The following is a 20,318-nucleotide window of genomic DNA, read 5'->3' on the forward strand; positions in this document are numbered from 1 at the left end:
TAGCTTGGATTGCAAAAAACCATGAGTGAGATGGAGACTACAATTTGTCATGCATAGAAATGCATGATTTTTGTCTCTGGTGGAACCAGAAGATCTACCGTTCCTTCCTGGGAATGTGGAATGGAGCCACCCTACACCAAACAGTTCCAGGGTGCCAGGCATTAGGACAGGCATTTTTTTTGAAGATTTATTTTTTATTTATTTGAAACAGTTACAGAGAGAGGTGGAGACAGAGAGAAAGGTCTTCCATCTGCTGGTTCACTCCCCAGATGGCTGCAACAGCCAGAGCTGAGCCGATCCGAAGTCAGGAGCCAGGAGCTTCTTCTGGGCCTCCTACGTGGGTGCAGGGGCTCATGTTCCACTGCTTTCCCAGGCCACAGCAGAGAGCTGGATAAGAAGAGGAGCATCTAGAGTATCCTATGTGGGATGCCGGCGTCCCAGGGAGCAGCTTAACCCATTATGCCACAGCGCTGGCCCCTTCTCCTTCTTCCCACAAGGACCTGAGTCCCACTGGATTAGGGCCCCACTGGTACCCCTTAGAGGTCCTGTCTTCAGGAGCAGTCACCCTGGGGAAGGGGGCGAGGGGGCGAGGGGGCGAGGTTCAGTCCCTGACAGCACATGCGCACTTGTGTCCCTGGGGCTTCACTGCTGCTGGCTCCCATGGTCTGCACATCCCCCAGTGCCGCAGACAAGGTCAGACCCTTCTCCACAGCGGTTCTGTCAGTTCGTATTCCCAGCACGTAGTGCACCCGTGTCCCTGTTGCTTCACGTTCTTGCCAGTTCCTGGTGTGCAGTCGTTTGAGATTTTGTTGATTTGGTGAATGTGTGGCGATGTCTTTAATTTGCACTTCCCTTATGACTAATGAGGTTGAAAACCTTTTCAATTTTTACAAAACTTTTGTTTGAAAGGCAGAGACTGTGTGTGTATGTGTGTGTGAGAGAGAGAGAGAGAGAGAGAGAATGTTTTTCCACCATCTACTTGTTAACTCCCCAACTGCTTGCAATGCCCAGTGCTGGGCCCGGCTGAAGCCGGGAGCCTGAAACTCAATGCAGGTCTCCCATGTGGGTGACAGGGACCTGAGTACTTAGCCATTACCAGCTGCCTTCTAGGGTTGTGTTAGCAGGAAGTTGAAATTGGGTGCAAAGCAGAACCTGAACCCAGGACTTCGGTATGGGCACCTTAGTGTCTTCATTGGCACCTTAGTTGCCTGGCCAGGTGCCTGTTCTCTGTTGCGCCTCCTACAGTACTGTTGATCACCCATGGATCTGTTTCTGGAAGCTGTTTCCTGCACCATAATCAAACAGACTTAATTACTATAGCTTTATAACAAATCTTAATGCTTTCCTTGTTTTTGGTCCTTTGCATTAGTATATGACATTGGAAGCAGCTTGTCATAAAAATAAATGTTCAAGGTTTTGATTGGGTCTGCATTGAATTTATCAATCAGTTTGGGAAGAATTGATATCTTTAAAGTTTAAATCAACCCATGAATAAGTAGAAGATGGCCCAGGTCCTTGGGCCCCTGCACCCATGTGGGAGACCCAGAAGAAGCCCCTGGCTCCTGGCTTCAGATCAGCTCAGTTCTGGCTGTTGCAATCATTTGGAGGGTGAACCAGTGGATGGAAGACCTTTCTCTCTCTCTGCGTCTCCTTCTCTCTGTGTGTAACTCTGACTTTCAAATAAATAAATAAATAAATAAATAAATCTTAAAAAAGAACTAGTCCAGGGTTCTGTGCCTGTGGGCTTGCCTTGGTTTTCCTCGAGGTTTACGTTTTTCCTTTAGTCTTGCCCTGCGGGTTCCTCGTGGTCTTCTGAGTCCTCTTATGCATCTATGAAGGTTTTAAGTTAATGACCTAGCATTTAAAAGTCACCTTATCCAATGCTGTTTCCAGCAAGGGGATTAGCACACACAGTTCAGCAGTCGGTGTTGCTTTTGTTTTTGGATCAGGCGTGGAAATGGGGACAGCCAATGGGAACAGCTGTTGTTTTTGAAGCCTAAGTTGTACTATCACCAGCTGTGCTATTGTGAGTCATTCATAACCAGAAGGCTGACTAGGAAAGGGGACGTCTTGGATCCATCATCCCCTGCTTCTCACTTGAGAGGCCTTTAAAAAGTTCATAGAAGCTGTGCATTATTATTTTAAGATTTATTTATTTATTTGAAAGTCAGAGTTACATAGTGAGAGGAGAGGCACAGAGAGAGAGAGGTCTTCCCTCCATTGGTTCACTCCCCAATTGGCCGCAATGGCCGGAGCTGTGCTGATCTGAAGCCAGGAGCCAGGAGCTTCTTCTGGGTCTCCCATGCAGGTGCAGGGGCCCAAGGACTTGGGCTATCCTCCACTGCTTTCCCAGGCCATAGCAGAGAGCTGGATCAAAAGTAGAGCAGCCGGGACTAGAACTGGCACCCATGTGGGATGCCGGTGCTTCAGGCCAGGGTGTTAACCCACTGTGCCACAGCGCCAGTCCCGCTATGCATTATTATTTTAAAAATGTTTTATTTATTTTCATTCATCTACTAGAAGGAAAAAGGAATAGAAAGATCATCTATCTAGTGGTTCACTCCCCAAATGCCTGCGGGAGCCAGGCCTGGACCACGTGGCAGCTGGAGGCTGGAAGCTCATCCCTGCTTTCCCACTTGGTTGGCAGGGGCCCAGGCACTTGAGCCATCGCCTGCCACCTTCCCAGGTGCATTAAGAGGAAATTGGATCAGAAGCAGAGCAGCTGGGACGCAAACTGACCCTATAGTATGAGATGTGGGTGTCCCAGCTAATGGCTTAGCCCCTGCACCACAACACCTGGCCCCACATTATTATTATTTTTTTTATTTGACAGGCAGAGTTGGACAGTAAGAAAGACATAGAGAAAGGTCTTCCTTCCATTGGTTCACCCCCTAAATGGCCGCCACGGCCAGCTCGCTGCGCTAATCCAAAGTCAGCAGCCAGGTGCTTCCTCCTGGTCTCCCATGCAGGTGCAGGGGCCCAAGCACCTGGGCCATCCTCCACTGCCTTCCTGAGCCACAGCAGAGAGCTGGACTGGAAGAGGAGCAGCTGGGACTAGAACCCGGCACCCATATGGGACGCCGGTGCCGCAGGTAGAGGATTAACCAAGTGAGCCATAGTGCCGGCCCTCCACATTATTTTTTATTTCTTCTTTCTCACAAACTTTTTATTATCTTTAAAATATTTATTTATTTGAAAGGTAGAGTAACAGGGGAGAGAGAGAGAGACAGAGAGAGAGAGAGAGAGAGAGATCTTCCATCTATTGATTTATTCCCCAAAAGGCCAAACAGTGAGGGCTGGGCAGGCCAGTCTGAAGCCAGGAGCCTGGAACTCCATCCAAATCTCCCACGTGTTTGGCAAGCACACTCAAGCACTTGGGCCATCTTCCACTGCCTTCCCAGGCCCAGTAGTAGGGAGCTGGATCTGAAGTAGAGCAGCTGGGATTCGAAGTTGTGGTCCCATACAGAATGCCAGCGTTGCAAACAGCTGCTTAACCAGCTGTGCTACAGTGCTGACCCCTTCACAAACTTAAAAAGAACAACAACACTATTTACTTATTTATTTGAGGACGACACAGAGAGAGAATCTGCCAACCACTAGCTCACTCCCCAGATGCCTGAAATACCCAGGGCTGGGCCAGGTCAGTCATTCCCAAGTGGTGTCTTAACCTGTTGCATCAAACACCTGAGCCCATTTTTACAAACCCTTTTTTTTTTTTTTTTAAGATTTCTTTCTTACTTACTTGAAAGGCTAAGTTACAGACAGAGGAAGAGAGACAGAGATCTTCCAAATGCTGGTTCACCCCTCCAAATGGCTGCAACAGCCAGGGCTGGGCAGGCCAAAGCCAGGAGCTTCTTCTGGGTCTCCCACATGGATGCAGGGGCCCAAGTGCTTGGGCCATCTAGAGCTGGATCAGAAGTGGAGCAGCCAGGTCTCAAACCAGTGCCCATATGGGATGCCAGCACTGCAGGCGACAGCTTTACCCTCTACGCCACAGTGCTGGCCCCTCTACGTACTTTTGAAGTCCTTTTTTATCTTCTTTCTTAAGCAAATGTAGTAATACAATTTTGTAACATTTTTGGGGAAATGGCAGTATTTCAAAGTGCTTCAAAGGATGTCTTATCTGAGTTGAACGCCTTGCTTCTTGGTAGTGGGAAAAGACAGATGGGATACCTGTTGGTAGCTCTGGGCTGTGATACCGGTTAGAAGAGTCTGAGTTCTCACATGATCTTGGAAGAGGACGCTGTTTGTTCATGCATTGCAGAAGGCAAGACTTCACATCCCGTGTGTTTCTTCTGCCTGTTCAGAACAGTATTCCTCTTGATGGTGAGAAAATACTTCAGAAGCTCAGAGTTCAGTAACCGTAGTGCGATGCTGTTGTACCTTATTTGACCTTAGTAGATATTTAATCATTCCAAGTCTTCAAAACAAATACAGCGAAGCCACAGGAATGTGGCTGGTGTTCCCAAGCTTTCCAAAGGTTCACTAACCTGGTGGCTTCCGGTAAGACACCTGACCCTTGATTTGCCTGAAACAGAGCACATGTGTGCAGGGACAGAGGAGGGCTCATGTGTGCAGGTGATGGAGGAGGGCTCGTGTGTTCAGGTGATGGAGGAAGGCACGTGTGTGTGAGTGACAGAATAGTGCATGTGTGTGCAGGGACAGAGGAGGGCTCGTGTGTGCAGGTGACGGAGAAGTGCATGTGTGTGCAGGTGATGGAGGAGGGCACGTGTGTGTGAGTGACAGAATAGTGCACGTGTGTGCAGGGACAGAGGAGGGCTCGTGTGTGCAGGGACAGAGGAGGGCTCATGTGTGCAGGGACAGAGGAGGGCTCATGTGTGCAGGTGATGGAGGAAGGCACGTGTGTGTGAGTGACAGAATAGTGCACATGTGTGCAGGGACAGAGGAGGGCTCGTGTGTGCAGGGACAGGAGGGCACGTGTGTGTGACAGAAAAGTGCACGTGTGTGCAGGTGGTGGAGGAGGGCACGTGTGCGTGAGTGACAGAATAGTGCACATGTGTACAGGGACTGGAGGGCACGTGTGTGTGAGTGACAGAATAGTGCACGTGTGTGCAGGGACAGAGGAGGGCTCGTGTGTGCAGGTGACGGAGAAGTGCACATGTGTGCAGGTGGTGGAGGAGGACACCTGTGTGTGAGTGACAGAATAGTGCACATGTGTGCAGGGATAGAGGAAGGCTCGTGTGTGCAGGTGATGGAGAAGTGCATGTGTGTGCAGGTGATGGAGGAGGGCACATGTGTGTGACAGAATAGTGCACATGTGTGCAGGTGGTGGAGGAGGGCACGTGTGCGTGAGTGACAGAATAGTGCACATGTGTACAGGGACTGGAGGGCACGTGTGTGTGAGTGACAGAATAGTGCACGTGTGTGCAGGGACAGAGGAGGGCTCGTGTGTGCAGGTGACGGAGAAGTGCACATGTGTGCAGGTGGTGGAGGAGGACACCTGTGTGTGAGTGACAGAATAGTGCACATGTGTGCAGGGATAGAGGAAGGCTCGTGTGTGCAGGTGATGGAGAAGTGCATGTGTGTGCAGGTGATGGAGGAGGGCACATGTGTGTGACAGAATAGTGCACATGTGTGCAGGTGGTGGAGGAGGGCACGTGTGCGTGAGTGACAGAATAGTGCATGTGTGTGCAGGGACAGAGGAAGTCTCGTGTGTGCAGGTGATGGAGAAGTGCATGTGTGTGCAGGGACAGAGGAAGGCTCGTGTGTGCAGGTGATGGAGAAGTGCATGTGTGTGCAGGTGGTGGAGGAGGGCACGTGTGCGTGAGTGATAGAATAGTGCATGTGTGTACAGGGACAGGAGGGCACGTGTGTGTGAGTGACAGAATAGTGCACGTGTGTGCAGGGACAGAGGAGTGCATTGTGTGCAGGTAACAGGACTGCACGTGTGTGCAGGGGTAGGGACATATTCTCCTTGCGTAGGCCTGGTCAAGATGGCCATCTCCCTCCCTCCCCAACGCCAGGCTCGTGGGCGTCACTGCTCACCTAACTCTTTGGACCACATGGAGAGACTGTGCACGTCTTTTGGATTCTAGAAAATCCAGTCCTCTTAGACGCAGGAACTAACCTGATTCTCCCACTGGTGGAGGAGGCGGTGAATGTCCCCAGTGTATTTCTGAAGGAAGACACGTTACTGGCTCCTAACCAAATATTCTTTCTTTTTTAAATTGAAGCTGTTTCCTCTGCCCCTCCTCTATGTTGGGAACCACATAAGTGGATTGTCAAGCACAAGGAAATTAAGGTGGGTGCAGGTGGAGGGCTGCTGGGAGGTCCTTCCCTATCTGCTTCTCAACTTTGCTTTTTCAGGATATTGCTCAGGCTACGTAGAGAAGAGACTGATATTTAGCAGTTTAAGAAATTAAGTTGGAGTTTTTTTTTTCTCCAAAGCCTAATCTTTTTTTTTAAAGATTTATTTATTTGAAAGTTATTTACACACACACACACACAGAGAGAGAGAGAGAGAGAGAGAGAGAGAGAGAGGTCTTCCATCCGCTGGTTCACTCCCCAGTGGGCCACAACGGCCAGAGCTGCGCTGATCCCAAGCCAGGAGCCAGAAGATTCTTCCAGGTCTCCCACATGGGTGCAGGGGCCCAAGGACCTGGGCCATCCTCCACTGCCTTCCTGGGCCACAGCAGAGAGCTGGACTGGAATAGGAGCAACCGGGACCAGAACCAGTGCCCATATGGGATGCTGGCACCGCAGGTGGAAGATTAACCTACTGTGCCACGGCGCCGGCCCCTATATTTCTTCTTATAGTCAAATCCAAAAACAGAATATGAGACCTGATGACATCAAGGTAGGGACGGTATGCTTTATCCAGGTAGATTTGTTTATGTGATTATGGTGCTGTTTAACTTTTAGTTTTATCCCAGTTTTATAAAATTCAGCAACATTCTATCTGGTTTGTGTGGAAGAGAAATGACAGTTTTCAAGTGTGTGCTATATAAAATAATTAAGAAGTTTGCATTTATTTCAGGGTCCTGATTGCTTTTGTCAAGACTCACTGTAGGGTGGGAGTTGGGCACAGCAGCTAAGGTGCCGCCTGGGACAGCCACATCCCATTTTACAGTGCCTGGGGTTGAGTCCTAGCTCTGCTTATGATTCCAGCTTCCTGCTGGTATGGACCCTGAGAGGCAGCCATGATGGCTCAAGTGGTTAGGCCCCTGCCACCCACGTGGGAGACCTGGATTGAGATCCTGGCTCTGGCTTTGGCCTGGTCTAGCCACAGCCATTGCAAGCATCTGGGGGAGTGAATCAGTGCATGGAAGCTTTCTCTGTCTTTCTCTCTCTCTCTGTTTGCCTTTCAAGTAAGTAACATAAAAGGAAATCATTATTTCAAGAGGAAAAGGAAAAAGTCACTGTAAAAAATAATCACAGTGGAGGAGTGAAAAGACTAAGCCATCCTATAAACTGGAGAAAATTGTGTGTACTATGTAGTCTAATGGCACACGTGAATGGAAATCTACAAAATGAGAAAACAGGGCGTGTGCTGAGGGTGACAGCAATTGAGGAAGACCTGTTTGTGCAGTGAGAGTGGAAATGGAGAGGTGAGAGGTAGACCAGGAGGAGGACATATAAAAATGACCAATGTGAAGTGACACCCTTTGTCATTCCTTTCGAAAGGGCGCATGGTGATGTGAAAAAGAAAAAAACCATGAAATACGGGTTTTAGCATCATGGTGTCCCATTTTATCCACAGGCGCTAAGTTCCAAGACCCCTGACACAGGGATTGTTCTGAACCCAGTATATTCTGTGTTTTCCCATCCCTACAGAGCTATGATGAAGTTTCACTTAAAAATTAGGCATTGTAAGAGATTGACAGCAAAACTAATAATAGGACAGTGGTTGCAATGTACTGCAGTAAAAGTTATTTAAAAATGTGAATTGTTTCTGGAATTTTCCACGTGACATTCTGGGTCCGCAGTTGATCCTGGGTGAGTGCAGCCATGGGAAGTGAAACCATGGGTTGGGGTGTGTGGTGAGAACACACAGTAGTATGTTTAGTTGTTTGTTGTTTCCTTCAAGGATTACTACAGTTGGTTTTATTTATTTGTTTTCACTTATTTGAAAGAGACAGACAGATCTTCCATGCACTGGTTTGCTCCACACATGCCCACAACAGCCTGGGCTGGAGTTGGGGCTGGCTGAGGCCAGGTGCCCAGAACTTCATCCTTCTGTCATCTGTGGGTGACAGGGACCCAACGACTTGTGCCCTCACCTGCTGCCTTCCAAGGTGTGCAACAGGAAGCTGGAATGAAAAATTGAGCCAGGACTGAACCCTGGTACAGTGATATGGGATGCTGGCATCCTAAGTGGTATCTTAACCACTGTGCTAAACACCCCTCAATTTTGGGGGGGTAACATGGCATTATTATGTTAATAGCCCATAATTCCATTCTTTAAAACATCATTTGGGCTGGCACTGTGGTGTAATAGGTAAATCCGCCACCTTCGGTGCCAGCATCCCATATGGGCACCGGTTCAAGTCCTGGCTGCTCCAATTCCGATCCAGGTCTCTGCTAGATCTCTCTGGCCTGGGAAAGCAGTAGAAGATGGCCCAAGTCCTTGGGCCCCTGCACCCTTGTGGGAAACCCGGAAGAAGCTCCTGGCTCCTGGCTTTGGATCGGCGCATCTCTGGCCGTTGTGGCCAATTGGGGAGTGAACCATTGGATGGAAGACCTCTTTCTCTCTCTCTGCCTCTCCTTTTCTCTCTTTGTAACTCTGACTCTCAAAGTAAATAAATAAATCTTTTAAAAAAAGGAATAAAAACATAATGTAAGGTATTCGGTTTAGCCTTTTCCCATATACAGAATGTATCTTACGATAGTGATACATTTAGTTTGGTATCTTCCACGTTAACCACTGTTGGAAAATGAGCTTTTATATTCCAGAGTTTTTATATATACATATATATATATATATATATATATAATGTTCTCTCAGTGGATGTATGTATGTTTATTTTACCATTGCTAGTGTCTGATATTTAGATCGTTACTGATACTTTTCCAAAAGCATTACTGCTTTGCACACGTCTGTGCAATTTTTTTCCTTTCTTCTGGATGATTAACTTAGACTAATTGGACCCAAGGTCAGGACTGTGTAACGACTGTTGACATATAGTGCCAGCCTGATTTGTTGGAGGCTGGATCGTCGTCCCCATCGCCAAGTGGTTTAGCACAGTCTTTGTAGTGGTCGATAGTGTGATGGTGGGGATGATGTGAAGTATGTAATTGCTGTATCTTTTTAGGGTTTCATATGATTTGTTCATGGCAAACGTGAGGGTTATATTGAATCTGGAGAATGGCTAGGCCGTTCAAACAGAAAGACACCGCAGCGGTGCTTACTGCCATCTGATGTTGTGTTCTCGTCTCGATCTGGCAGCTTGCCGATGTTCACCGTCCTCAGGAAGTTCACCATCCCGCTGACTCTGCTCCTCGAGACGCTCATCCTCGGGTGACTTCTCTATGTTCCCTTCGTCCTGTGTGTCCCCCATCGCGCGCATTACCTTTACCCCGCGACTTCTGTCATCCAGCCATCTGCCCAAATAGTTGATCTGAGTTTCTGGTTGCAAGAACTTAAGGACAAGTTGTTTATTGACCTAAAAGAAGCCACTTGTGTGTGTGTAATTTCCAAAGAACCCAAAGGGTTTTTTTTTTTTAAATTGCAGTTTTACATTAAACAATTAACATGTTTGTGATAGAAAATGATGAAAGGAAAAACCGCCACCCCAAACGGATATGAATCTGTTCACAGAGCCAAATGGAAGAAGAACTATCCACGTATACACACAGCACAGGAGTGTAGGAGAGCAGGGAGGTCGATTAGCGTACGGTGATTGTAACAGAAATCAGGGGAAGCCACTCTTTAATGTTGGCGTACAGACCTCACACGGGGATACTCAGGCTGACATGCCGCAAGCTGACAGCACAGACCCTGGTTTGCAGTCAGGTGAAGAAAAAGGCTGAGGCGAGTTTGTCAGCTTGGTCTGACTTCTAGATGCTCTGTGAAGCTTCTGTGTGTTGGATTTTTAAGCAGGGAACTGTTGATGTGTGTTTCCAGTTTGTCTGCAAAATGTAATCCATATTCTTACTTCCCGCCTCCCCGTCACCTTTCCTCTCTTATTATTTGCCCGTGGCAGGAAGCAGTATTCGCTGCACATCATCGCCAGCGTCTTCGCCATCATTCTCGGGGCGTTCATAGCAGCTGGGTAAGACTCTGGGCCGCTTTGGCTCAATCACGTCTTTGTGTCTCTGACAATAGGCCCCTTCCCTGGTTTTTCATTTCCCATCTGGCTGCAGTTGAATTGAGTGGCCAGGAGACAAATCTGTTGAAGTTAGCAGAGTCCCCGTGTGTTCCTGTGACAGTCACACTGGGTCCCACGTCCGCCACCACATGTCTGAGGGTACGCAGGGAGTGCCTGGGATATTAATACAGATTTTCACCTGAACTGTTTTCCTTTATTACTGATATTTGTCTCCAGTATAAAAACTTTCTAGGCTGGCGCCGCAGCTCAATAGGCTAATCCTCCATCTGCGGCGCCGGCACCCCCGGTTCTAGTCCTGGTCGGGCGCTGGATTCTGTCCCGGTTGCCCCTCTTCCAGGCCAGCTCTCTGCTGTGGCCAGGGAGTGCAGTGGAGGATGGCCCAAGTGCTTGGGCCCTGCACCCCATGGGAGACCAGGAGAAGCACCTGGCTCCTGGCTTCAGATCAGTGCAGCGCACCGGCCGAAGCGGCCATTGTGGGGGTGAACCAATGGCAAAGGAAGACCTTTCTCTCTGTCTCTCTCTCACTGTCCACTCTGTAAAAAAAAAAAAAAAAAAAAAAAAAAAAAAAAAAAAAAAAAACACAAAACACAAAACAAAACAAAACAAAAAAAAACGGGGACTTTCTAAAGCCTGCATGCTGATGGTTTGATCGTTCTGTGATAGCGTAGCAGTCACCATTTCCAGCATAGCATGCCGTCCTTGAGGGCATTTGTATGTTGGGGATACAAGGCAGCAGGGGCGGCCGGACTGCTGCCTTCACCCTCAGTGTGCACGAGCAGGAATGAGGACCCCCCCCCCCATCCTCCTGTCTGCATTGGCAGGCAAGTACTTGGATTTCTGTTTGCTATAGCATGGTGCTTAACACAGCTGCACAGTTAACATTCCTGGGGCTCAGGGATTTAAAATATATATATATATATATATATATATATATATATATATATAATTTGAAAGGCAGAAAGACACACACACACATACACACACAGACAAGCAGAGGGAGATCTTCCCTCTACTGCTTTACTTCCCAGATGTCTACAACAGCTGGGACTGGGTCAGGTCAAATGAAGCCAGGAGCCCAGAACTGAATCCAGGTCTCCCACATGGGTGACAGGGACCCAACCACCTGGGCCTCCCAGGGTGCAGCAGGAAGCTGGAATCGGGAGCTGAGCTGGACTTGAAGCCAGGCACTCAACATGGGCTGCAGTGTGGGATACTGGCATCTAAACTGCTGTGCAGACCCCCCGCCCTCATCCTGGTATTCAGAACTTAGCCTGCCCTCTGCCGATTGTTTCCAGGCCTCTCCGGGCCTCAGTTTACCCGATCTGTAAGGCAAAGGTAATACCAGCAAATGAACCCACCTGAAGCAAGGGGGAAGACTACAAGTTGGAGGAATTTTGCTTAAACTGGTTAACTCATTTAGACTCACAGCACTTGGCTGCAGGCCTGCTGGGACCCTCCTCTTCCCCTCATTCCTGTTAGTGCATCCACGTGCAGGCAGCTGTGCATGGCAGTCCGTGGGCTGAGCCTCAAAGGGGCCTTCCTGTGTCATCCTGGCGGAGAAGAGGAATGTAGGGGCCGCTGTGCCCTGGCTGATGAAGCTTCCGCACCGCGTTTCCCTCCTCCTTTTTATTCAACAAAGCAAGTCACGCGGCTTAAAGGAATTGAAATAGGAAGCCCGCAAGGCAGCCACCAGAGTTAGCCTAGGGTCTGCTCTGATTTATAAAGCAGAGCCAACTCGCACACTCCACACCTGGCTGCCGGCCTACAGTGAGCGCTGAGTAAGACACCTGACAGCACGAACGGCTTCAGGGATGAGCGCACGACTGTTGGGAGCTCCTGGCCTCCGGAGGGGGGAACTGAAGGTTCTGGAAATTTCCCTCGGGCTCTCTGAACTAAACAGCGCCTTCCGTGCACGCCTTCCCAAGCCTAGCCTTTTCTACTCATTCTCCGTTAGAATAAAAATTTTAGGCAGATAAATTTAGCAGGAGTTTAATTGAGAAAAGAAGGATTGGCAAACCAGCAGATGTTTGGAAGCTCCATGCTACCATGTGGTCGGGTAGTACTTAAGGCCAGAAAGAGGAGGGACGGTACAGAGACGGCTTGGCTGGATGCAGCGTGGTGGCTGCCTTGTGTGAACGCGGTTGGATTAACTGGTGGCCTGCAGTGCAGTGAAGCTTGGCCCCTGTGACGGGCAGAGACTCAGCTGTTTGCTACTGAAGTGTACTCCTGAGGTAGGCTGTGAGCTAGCTTAGGGTCCAAGTTAGGTTGTATTCCTTCTGTAATAATCAGTGGGTGGGTGGGGGGCAGCGCTGTGACATATCAGGTTAAGCAACTGATATGGGCGCCGGTTTGAGTCCCGGCTGCTCCACTTCCAATCCAGCTCTCTGCTACGGCCTGGGAAAGCAGCGGAAGATGAACCAAGTCCTTGGACCCCTGTACCTGCATGAGAGACCTGGAAGAAGCTCCTGGCTCTTGGCTTCGGATCAGCACAGCTGTGGCCATTGCGGCCGTTTGGGGAGTGAACCAGCGGATGGAAGACCTCTCTCTCTCTCTTCTCTCCCTGTGTAACTCTTACTTTCAAATATATAAATCTTTAAAAAAGAAAGAGAAAAAAAATCTTAAAAAAAATCAATCCGGAGACATCCTGAAGCCAGACAGGGTTTAGTTTGACACAGTTTCTGCAGTCTTAGGGGATGGCAAACTCTTTATTTTTATAAAGGTGGTTACTAGCCTTGCACATGGACTCCATTAGCAAAGATAAGATAGAGTGGGAGGCCAGGTTGTGAGAGGGAGAGAGAGACAGAGACAGCTGGTTCACTTCCCAGATGCCTGCCAACAGCCAGAGCTGGGAGCCGGAACTCAGTCTAGGTGTCACACGTGGGTGGCAGGAACCCAGTTACTTGGGCCATCACCTGCTGCCTTCCACAGTGTGCACTATTAGCAAGAAGCTGGAGTCAGCAAGTGGAGGAGGGTCTTGAAACCAAGCACTCTGAATAGGGGGTGTGGCCAAACACCTGCATGGCAAGCTCTTTGTGATACAAAATCAGATCAAATGAGAATAGGCAAGAAAAGATTTGGAAGGCTTACTTTGAGAAAATTCATGTCTTCTTTTTAAAATACTATTTATTTGAAAGTCAGAGTTACACAGAGGGAGAAGGAGAGGCAGAGAGAGAGGGAGGTCTTACATCCACTGGATCACTCCCTAATTGGCTGCAATGGCCGGAAGCGCTGATCTGAAGCCAGGAGCCAGGAGCTTCTTCTGGGTCTCCCACATGGGTGCAGGGGCCCAAGGACTTGGGCCATCCTCTGCTGCTTTCCCAGACCACAGCAGGGAGCTGGATTGGAAGTGGAGCAGCTGGGACTTGAACTGGCCCCCATATGGGATGCTGGCACTGCAGACCAACCCTGAGAAAATTCATTTCTTATGATTGAGCTAGAGAGGTTTTTTTTTTGTTTGTTTGTTTTTTGTTTTTTTTTTTTTTTTAAGAGTTTATTTGAAAAGCAGTTAGAGAGAAAGAGAAATCTTCTGTCAGCCGGTTCACTCCCTAAATGGCCACAATAAGAAACCTGGGCCAGGCCAAGGCCAGGGGCTGGGAACCCTGTCCAGGGCTCCCATGTGGGGAGCCAGAGAATTCTGACTTATCATCAGAATTGGAATCAATTTACATTCTCCTATCTATATTTATAGATAATAATACCAGTGGAAGCCTCAGATAGAACTCTGATTCAATTTGCATTCCGATTTTGAGGCAGTTTTGGCCTATTTCTTTCTCTTTGGTTAGGGATAATGTTAATTTGCTGTTATTGCAAGTGAGTGAGGGCATCCCACGCCCAAGCAGGCCGCTTTGGGTTACAGGCTATTCTGAGTTGAACAGGGGAGTGTTCTCTGATGTGAGAGGAGCCCTGCCTTCCTCTTTGCTGCCTGGGAAGCAGGCACGGACTTCTTTGTGGAGGTGGCCCTTCTGCCAGACCAGGAAGAGAAGGTGACCTGGTCACTGGAGACAGAGCTCACAGCGGGATGACACGCGTACATGAACCCTAGAGCAGTGCGTCTGGCCCCTGATGTTCCGACGCGTGCAAAACCCGGTCCCTCTTGCTAAATGCTCACATGCAACCTAAGTGCCCTCAGCGTGCATGCTCCTCTGAGTTTCATTTCTTTTTTGTGAACTTCCATGCTCATATGATATTAATGCAGTTTGTATTCCCTCTCTCCTCTTCGTCTGTTTCTTCTTTTTTCTTCTCAGTTAAATTTTGCAGGCCCCAGAGCCTGAATCTAAGAGGGTAGGGGAGTTTTTCCTCCTGGGCTCCCTCTGCAGTGCAGGTGGCCAGAGCCCTTCATGGCCCAGCTATTGTCCTCCCTCTGGTCCTCCTCGCTCTGCATCCCCTGGTGTTATTTATTTAAAATGGAAAGTGATTGTTTCCAAAGAATGGAAGAAAGGAGCCTTAACAGGAGTCTTAGAGAAGACAAGGGTGCCTCCTGCTTTGCCTTTTTGATGGACAGGGGAACTGTGGCACAGATGGAGGTGTCACTTCCTCTCTCTCTCTCCAGTCCCTGCCCAGCTGTCCCAACTCACTGGCCCCTGGGGATGGCCCTGCTGACTCCTCAGCCCCTGAGTGGAGCAGGCGGGCCACTGCCTTTCGATAGAAAAGTCAGGGCTTGCCGGTGAGTCTGCCGATTCCACTGGCCATCGAGCCAATGAAAGGGCTTTGCAGCTCAAGGAAGAGGGTCAGTGGCCCTCCAGCGTTAAGCCCCCCGAGATCAAGTTAAGCCACCTGTTTGTTTTCCATTGGGAGGCAGAGCGGAGGAGTGAACTGTGCCCTGCCTCGGAGCAGGAGATGTGCCATTGAAAAGCGATCAGCGTCGCACGTGAACCCCCTTAGCCAAAGGTGGAACAGGCAGAGGAGGAGGCCAGGTCGTGAGCTTCTGAATAATCAGCCTCTTGTGTTCTGCCCACCAGCTCGGACCTTGCCTTTAACTTGGAAGGCTACGTTTTCGTGTTCCTGAACGACGTCTTCACAGCCGCCAATGGGGTTTACACCAAGCAGAAAATGGACCCGAAGGTAGCAGATCCTCCCTCCCAAGGGAGTATAGGCTGTGACCCCTGGCCCCTGACCGCCACAAGCAGAAAGGAAAATGGATTTGGACAGTTGGCGTGTCGTTCCCTTTATGTCCTGTGATCCGTCTGTTACTAATGTCTGGGGAAAAGACACGGCCCTAGCGCTTGCAGAATATAGAAAGAGGGCGTTGCTTCGAACCACAAGTTAGTTGCTTGTTTTGCCAGCATCATCAGCGGCCAAGGCCGAGACACGGTCAGGGCATTTGTCTGTCTATTGAGAGTCCGGAGACGCTGGGCTGCGCGCTCGGGTGTTTCTACTTCCTGGCCATCATGACATTGAACATGAACTGCAAACGGCCGGTTCCTTGTCTGTGGAAGGAGACGGTTGGAATGGCTCATTTGTAATGTGTTGTCCTGCAGGAACGGCTTCTGTTGACTGTCAGGGGCTGCCTGGCGTGGGGGGCCTCACCCACGCCCAGCTGTTCGGGAGGCTGTGCAGGGTGAGCGGGCAGAAGGTTCTTTGTTTCCCTGGCCTTTGTGTGCTGTGAGGGAGTTGGCTCTGACCGCCAGCCTTATTTCCATGGCTGTTTTGTTTTTTTCTTTTTTAAATCTGCAGGGTCATTTATTATTATTTTTTAATGGTGGCAGTTTCACAAAAACAGACTTCTTGCTTTTTGAGAATTGCAATATGTCACCCTTGCTGGGAACTGGCAGAGAAGGGCTGCAGCCACTTTGATGAAAGTGAACGCGAAACGCTGCTCTTCAACGGGAGAGAGCAGATGTGCATAAGGAGTTCTGTTTCTATTAGCATTTTCGATCGTCTTTATTTTTGTTCCAGATTTTCCGCTGTGAGTGACATGCTTTCAAGACAACAGACCCTGCACACGGGGGACGTTAGGGAGGGGTGGGATGCCGGCGCCCTCTGCCTGCCCTCTGTTTTATCTATAGTTTTGTCAGTGTGTGTTCTAGGATCAAAGTAGATTTGAAATGAGGCGTTTGCCATCCCAGCAGTGCTGGGAGCAGCCCAGGCAGTGTTCTCACTGTAACTGCATGGCTGTAGAAATGGCTCCGGGGGAAATTTCTAGAACCGGACAAGGTGTCCTTTGCTTTTTGCAGGAGCTGGGGAAATACGGAGTGCTTTTCTACAACGCCTGCTTCATGATCGTCCCGACTCTCATCATCAGCGTCTCCACTGGAGACCTTCAGCAGGTGAGCTGGTGCCCAGCAGTGCGCTGGTCTCACCTGGCCGCCCTCTGCAACCTCAGCACTGGACCTTTGGTTCTGGCTGAGATAAAAAGTGTGAAGGTACGAGGATTGCCAGGAGGGCACAGGAGAGCCCGATGTTCCTGAGCCCTCGTGATACAAGCTACTTCCCAGAGGTGCTGGGAAAATGGAATTGAAAGAGAGGTTTAGGGGCCGGGAGTTTCGCGGGGCAGCTGACGCTGCCTGGGATGCCTGTAGCACGGATCAGAGTGCCTGGGCACGGGTCCTGGCTCCCGTGCTCCAATTCCAGTTTCCTGCTAATGCACACCGTGGGAGGCAGCAGGTGATGGCTCAAGTGCTTGGCTCCCTGCCACCCACCTGGCAGGCCCAGTTTGAATTCCAACCTCCTGGTTCAGGCAGGCCTGGCCCAGCTCAGCCATTGCAGGCATTTGGGGTGTGGACGAGAGGGTGGAAGATCTCCATCTGTCTCTCTCTGCCTTTCACTTAAATAAAAATAAATTTGGCACAAAAAAGTTTGAAATTCTTACTTATCAGGCATCTTCAAAAAGTTTATGGAAAATGCATATTATGAAAATTTTTTTATATTTGGATTTTTTTTTTTACCCCAAACTAAATGGATCCTTTAATTCCATGTATCCTGAACTTTTGGAACTGCCCTCATGCATTTGGCCCTGCCTTGCATTGGCGTTGTGTTCAGCGATGTGAGAAGCAGCAACAAATTCTGGACTTGAAACTTTCTGGAGCGCAATGACGATGGAAAAATCTGGTCCCATTGTCCCTGTCTGCTTGGCCTCCAGGAAAGTCACTTAGCTAAGTGGAGCATTTCGATAGTTTGAAAAAGGGTTTGTTTACTTATTTGTTACTGATTCTTGGGACATTTTGGAACATACACGGAGTAGCATAATTCAGTGAACTGTCCTGCACTCATCACCCAGCTTCAAGGTTTTTCTGCGTTTTGCTCTTAGTGTGCCTGTCTCCATATTCCCGCCACTCAGAAATTTTGTTTTTGAGACACTTCCTCTCCAATGCTCCATTTTTAATTTCTTCACAGTTTTATTTGAGTTATGAGAGAGAGAGAATGAATGAGCATGCCCGTCTGCTGATTGACTCCTGCAGTGGCTGGGGCTGGGCCAGACTGAGGTCAGGAGCTCAATCCTGGTCTCCCACATGGGTGGCAGGGACCCAAGCACTTGGGTCACCACCTCTGCCTCCCATGGTGTGCAAAATCAGAAAGCCGGAGTCATGATGGAGCTGGCTCTTGAACCCAGGCACTCTGACATGGGTTGCGGGCATCCTGACCCCAAGTGGCATCTTAAACACTGTACCAGATGTGTTCTCTCTCTCTCTCTCTTTTTTTTTTTTTTGACAGGCAGAGTGGACAGTGAGAGAGAGAGAGACATAGAGAAAGGTCTTCCTTTGCCTTTGGTTCACCCTCCAATGGCCACTGCGACCGGTGCACCGCGCTGATCTGCAGCCAGGAGCCAGGTGCTTCTCCTGGTCTCCCATGTGGGTGCAGGGCCCAAGCACTTGGGCCATCCTCCACTGCACTCCTGGGCCACAGCAGAGAGCTGGCCTGGAAGAGGGGCAACCGGGACAGAATCCGGTGCCCCGACCGGGACTAGAACCCGGTGTGCCGGCGCCACAAGGTGGAGGATTAGCCTAGTGAGCTGCGGCGCCAGCCCAGATGCGTTCTCAACCACACACACCTCCCCGGAGCATTCATTTTATTTTTTAAAAAGATTTATTTATTTGTTTATTTTGTTTATTTGAAAGGCAGAGTTACAGAGAGAGAGAGAGAGGTCTTCCATCTGCTGGTTCATTCCACAAATGGCCACAGTGGCCTGGACTGGGCCAGGTGGAAGCCAGAAGCCAGGAGCTTCTTCCAGGTCTCCCACGTGGGTGGCAGGGGCCCAAGCACCTGGGCCATCTGCTGCTTTCCCAGGCGCATTAGCAGGGAGCTGCATCAGAAGTGGAGCACCCATGTGGGATGCCAATGCTGCAGGCAGCAGCCTCTCTCCAGAGCCTTTAAAAACACAGCCCAGACATTGTTGCCATTTATCTCTAAATATTCCAGGATCTACACTTGACTTTTGAGAGGGTTTTATTCATTTCGTCTTGTCTTTCTTACCACGTGAAGGACAAAAATAATGGTAAATTAGTACAGGTTGAACATCCCTAATCTGAAAATCTGAAATCTGAAATACTCCAGAATGTGGAGCTTCTGAGTGTCAGCGTGAGGCCACAAATGGCCATTTCCACATTGCACAACGGTACTCAAAATATTGTAGAAAATGACATTCAGAGCTTTGTATGTAAGGTAAATGTTTTAAATGTTAAAAAGCTATAAAAATTATCAGGAGAAAAGTTTATGAGAAGGGCTTCTATAAAAATGACAAAATTCAAAAGTCAGTTAACAGTTTAACCATTTTATTTTACACGTGTTGTATGACAAGAAGTGTCAAAAGATGCAGGATGCTTACTGTTATCAGGAAGAAAACCGAGCAGCCTTGTGGGGAAAGGTGGTGAGATTTTCACCGCCCACATTGCTCTGAATTCACTGGTTTGGGCTGAACGTCCTCCCTGGGCCACTTCTGACGGTGGCTGAATCCCTCCGAGGTTGGGGACCACTCTGAGAAAAACCCGCCTGTTGTCCTGTGCCTTCGGGCGTGCAGCCTTCTGGCCGTCTGCTCTCTGCTTTCCTGCCCGTGCTGCATGACGTGTGGCTGCTCCTAACCGCACACTTGGCTCCACATGGTTCCCCGCCGGCTCTCTGCCTGGTGGAGTAGAGGCACTGGGATCATACCAGCGTGTGGAAGACACCGTCCAGCTCCTGGGAGAACACACTTGAAGGGGCACAAATGGATGTGCCAGGACTTCACAAGAGACCACTGGGGTTCTCCCAGGCAGAAGCTGATACGGCCTTGGACTAGAACAGCAGGAGAGGAGTTACAGAGCTCCATGCGGATGCTCCTGGGAAAGCAGTGGAAGATGGCCCAAGACCCTGGCCTCTGTACCCATGTGGGGACCCTGATGAAGTTCCTGGCTCCTAGATAAGGCCTGGCCTAGCCCCCTGGCTGTTGCAGCCATTTGGGAAATGAACCAGTAGATAGAAGACATCTCTCTCTCTCTCTTTCTTAGCTCTTCCCCTCCTCCTGCAACTCTGCCCTTCAAGTAAATAAAATGAATCTTTTTAAAAAAAAAGAAAGGAAGAAAGAAAGAAAGAAATGCATCTGTGTTTGTTAGCCTGCAGTGGAATATCACATTCTGTTGGCCACGTGTGAGCCGTCGGTACTGAAGGCCGATTGCTGAGTTAGAGCGAGGTGTTCGCTGCTCTTGTTAACAGCGGGAGTTGGATGAGTCGTTTGTCCTGGTTGGCGAGGTGGAGAGATCAGAGGCTGTGGTACAGCCGGTTGTGACTCACTGCTCCGGGAACCGAGTCCTGGACTCTGGACTTAGCACGATCAGGACATCTGTTCACAGAGCCTTGATTCCATCTGATCCACAGGGTTGTTAGCAAGTCCTCTTAGGAACACATTGGGCCCATGGAAAATAGTCAGCGAGTGAACTTTGGTTCATCGCTGTAACTGCCTCAAAGTACATCTCGTGTATTCTTATGCTGATGAATAGGGATAATAGGAAAGCATTTTAAAAATCTTATTGAAGAAATCCATACTTTTAACTGCAACATTAAATCTCAAGGGAGAAGAACTTTATTGTTATTTTCTGTTGGTCTCTGTTTTACGATAGA

The 20,318-nt window shown here is 49.2% G+C and overlaps 1 protein-coding gene across 2 annotated transcripts in view; it reads left to right on the top strand.

The window, feature by feature from the left end:
- Positions 1-20,318, top strand: part of SLC35D2 (solute carrier family 35 member D2) — a 57,390-nt gene that overhangs the window by 21,110 nt on the left and 15,962 nt on the right. For both annotated transcript variants that reach the window (XM_089335669.1, XM_002708265.6), the window contains exons 4-8: positions 6,195-6,262; positions 9,407-9,478; positions 10,164-10,232; positions 15,248-15,350; positions 16,463-16,555. In XM_089335669.1, the coding sequence (XP_089191795.1) occupies positions 6,195-6,262; positions 9,407-9,478; positions 10,164-10,232; positions 15,248-15,350; positions 16,463-16,555 (405 nt within the window). The remainder of the gene's footprint in view (positions 1-6,194; positions 6,263-9,406; positions 9,479-10,163; positions 10,233-15,247; positions 15,351-16,462; positions 16,556-20,318) is intronic.

This window comes from Oryctolagus cuniculus, chromosome 1 (assembly GCF_051225735.1).
Source record: "Oryctolagus cuniculus isolate XC-2025 breed Fujian yellow rabbit chromosome 1, ASM5122573v1, whole genome shotgun sequence".
NCBI lineage: Eukaryota > Metazoa > Chordata > Mammalia > Lagomorpha > Leporidae > Oryctolagus > Oryctolagus cuniculus.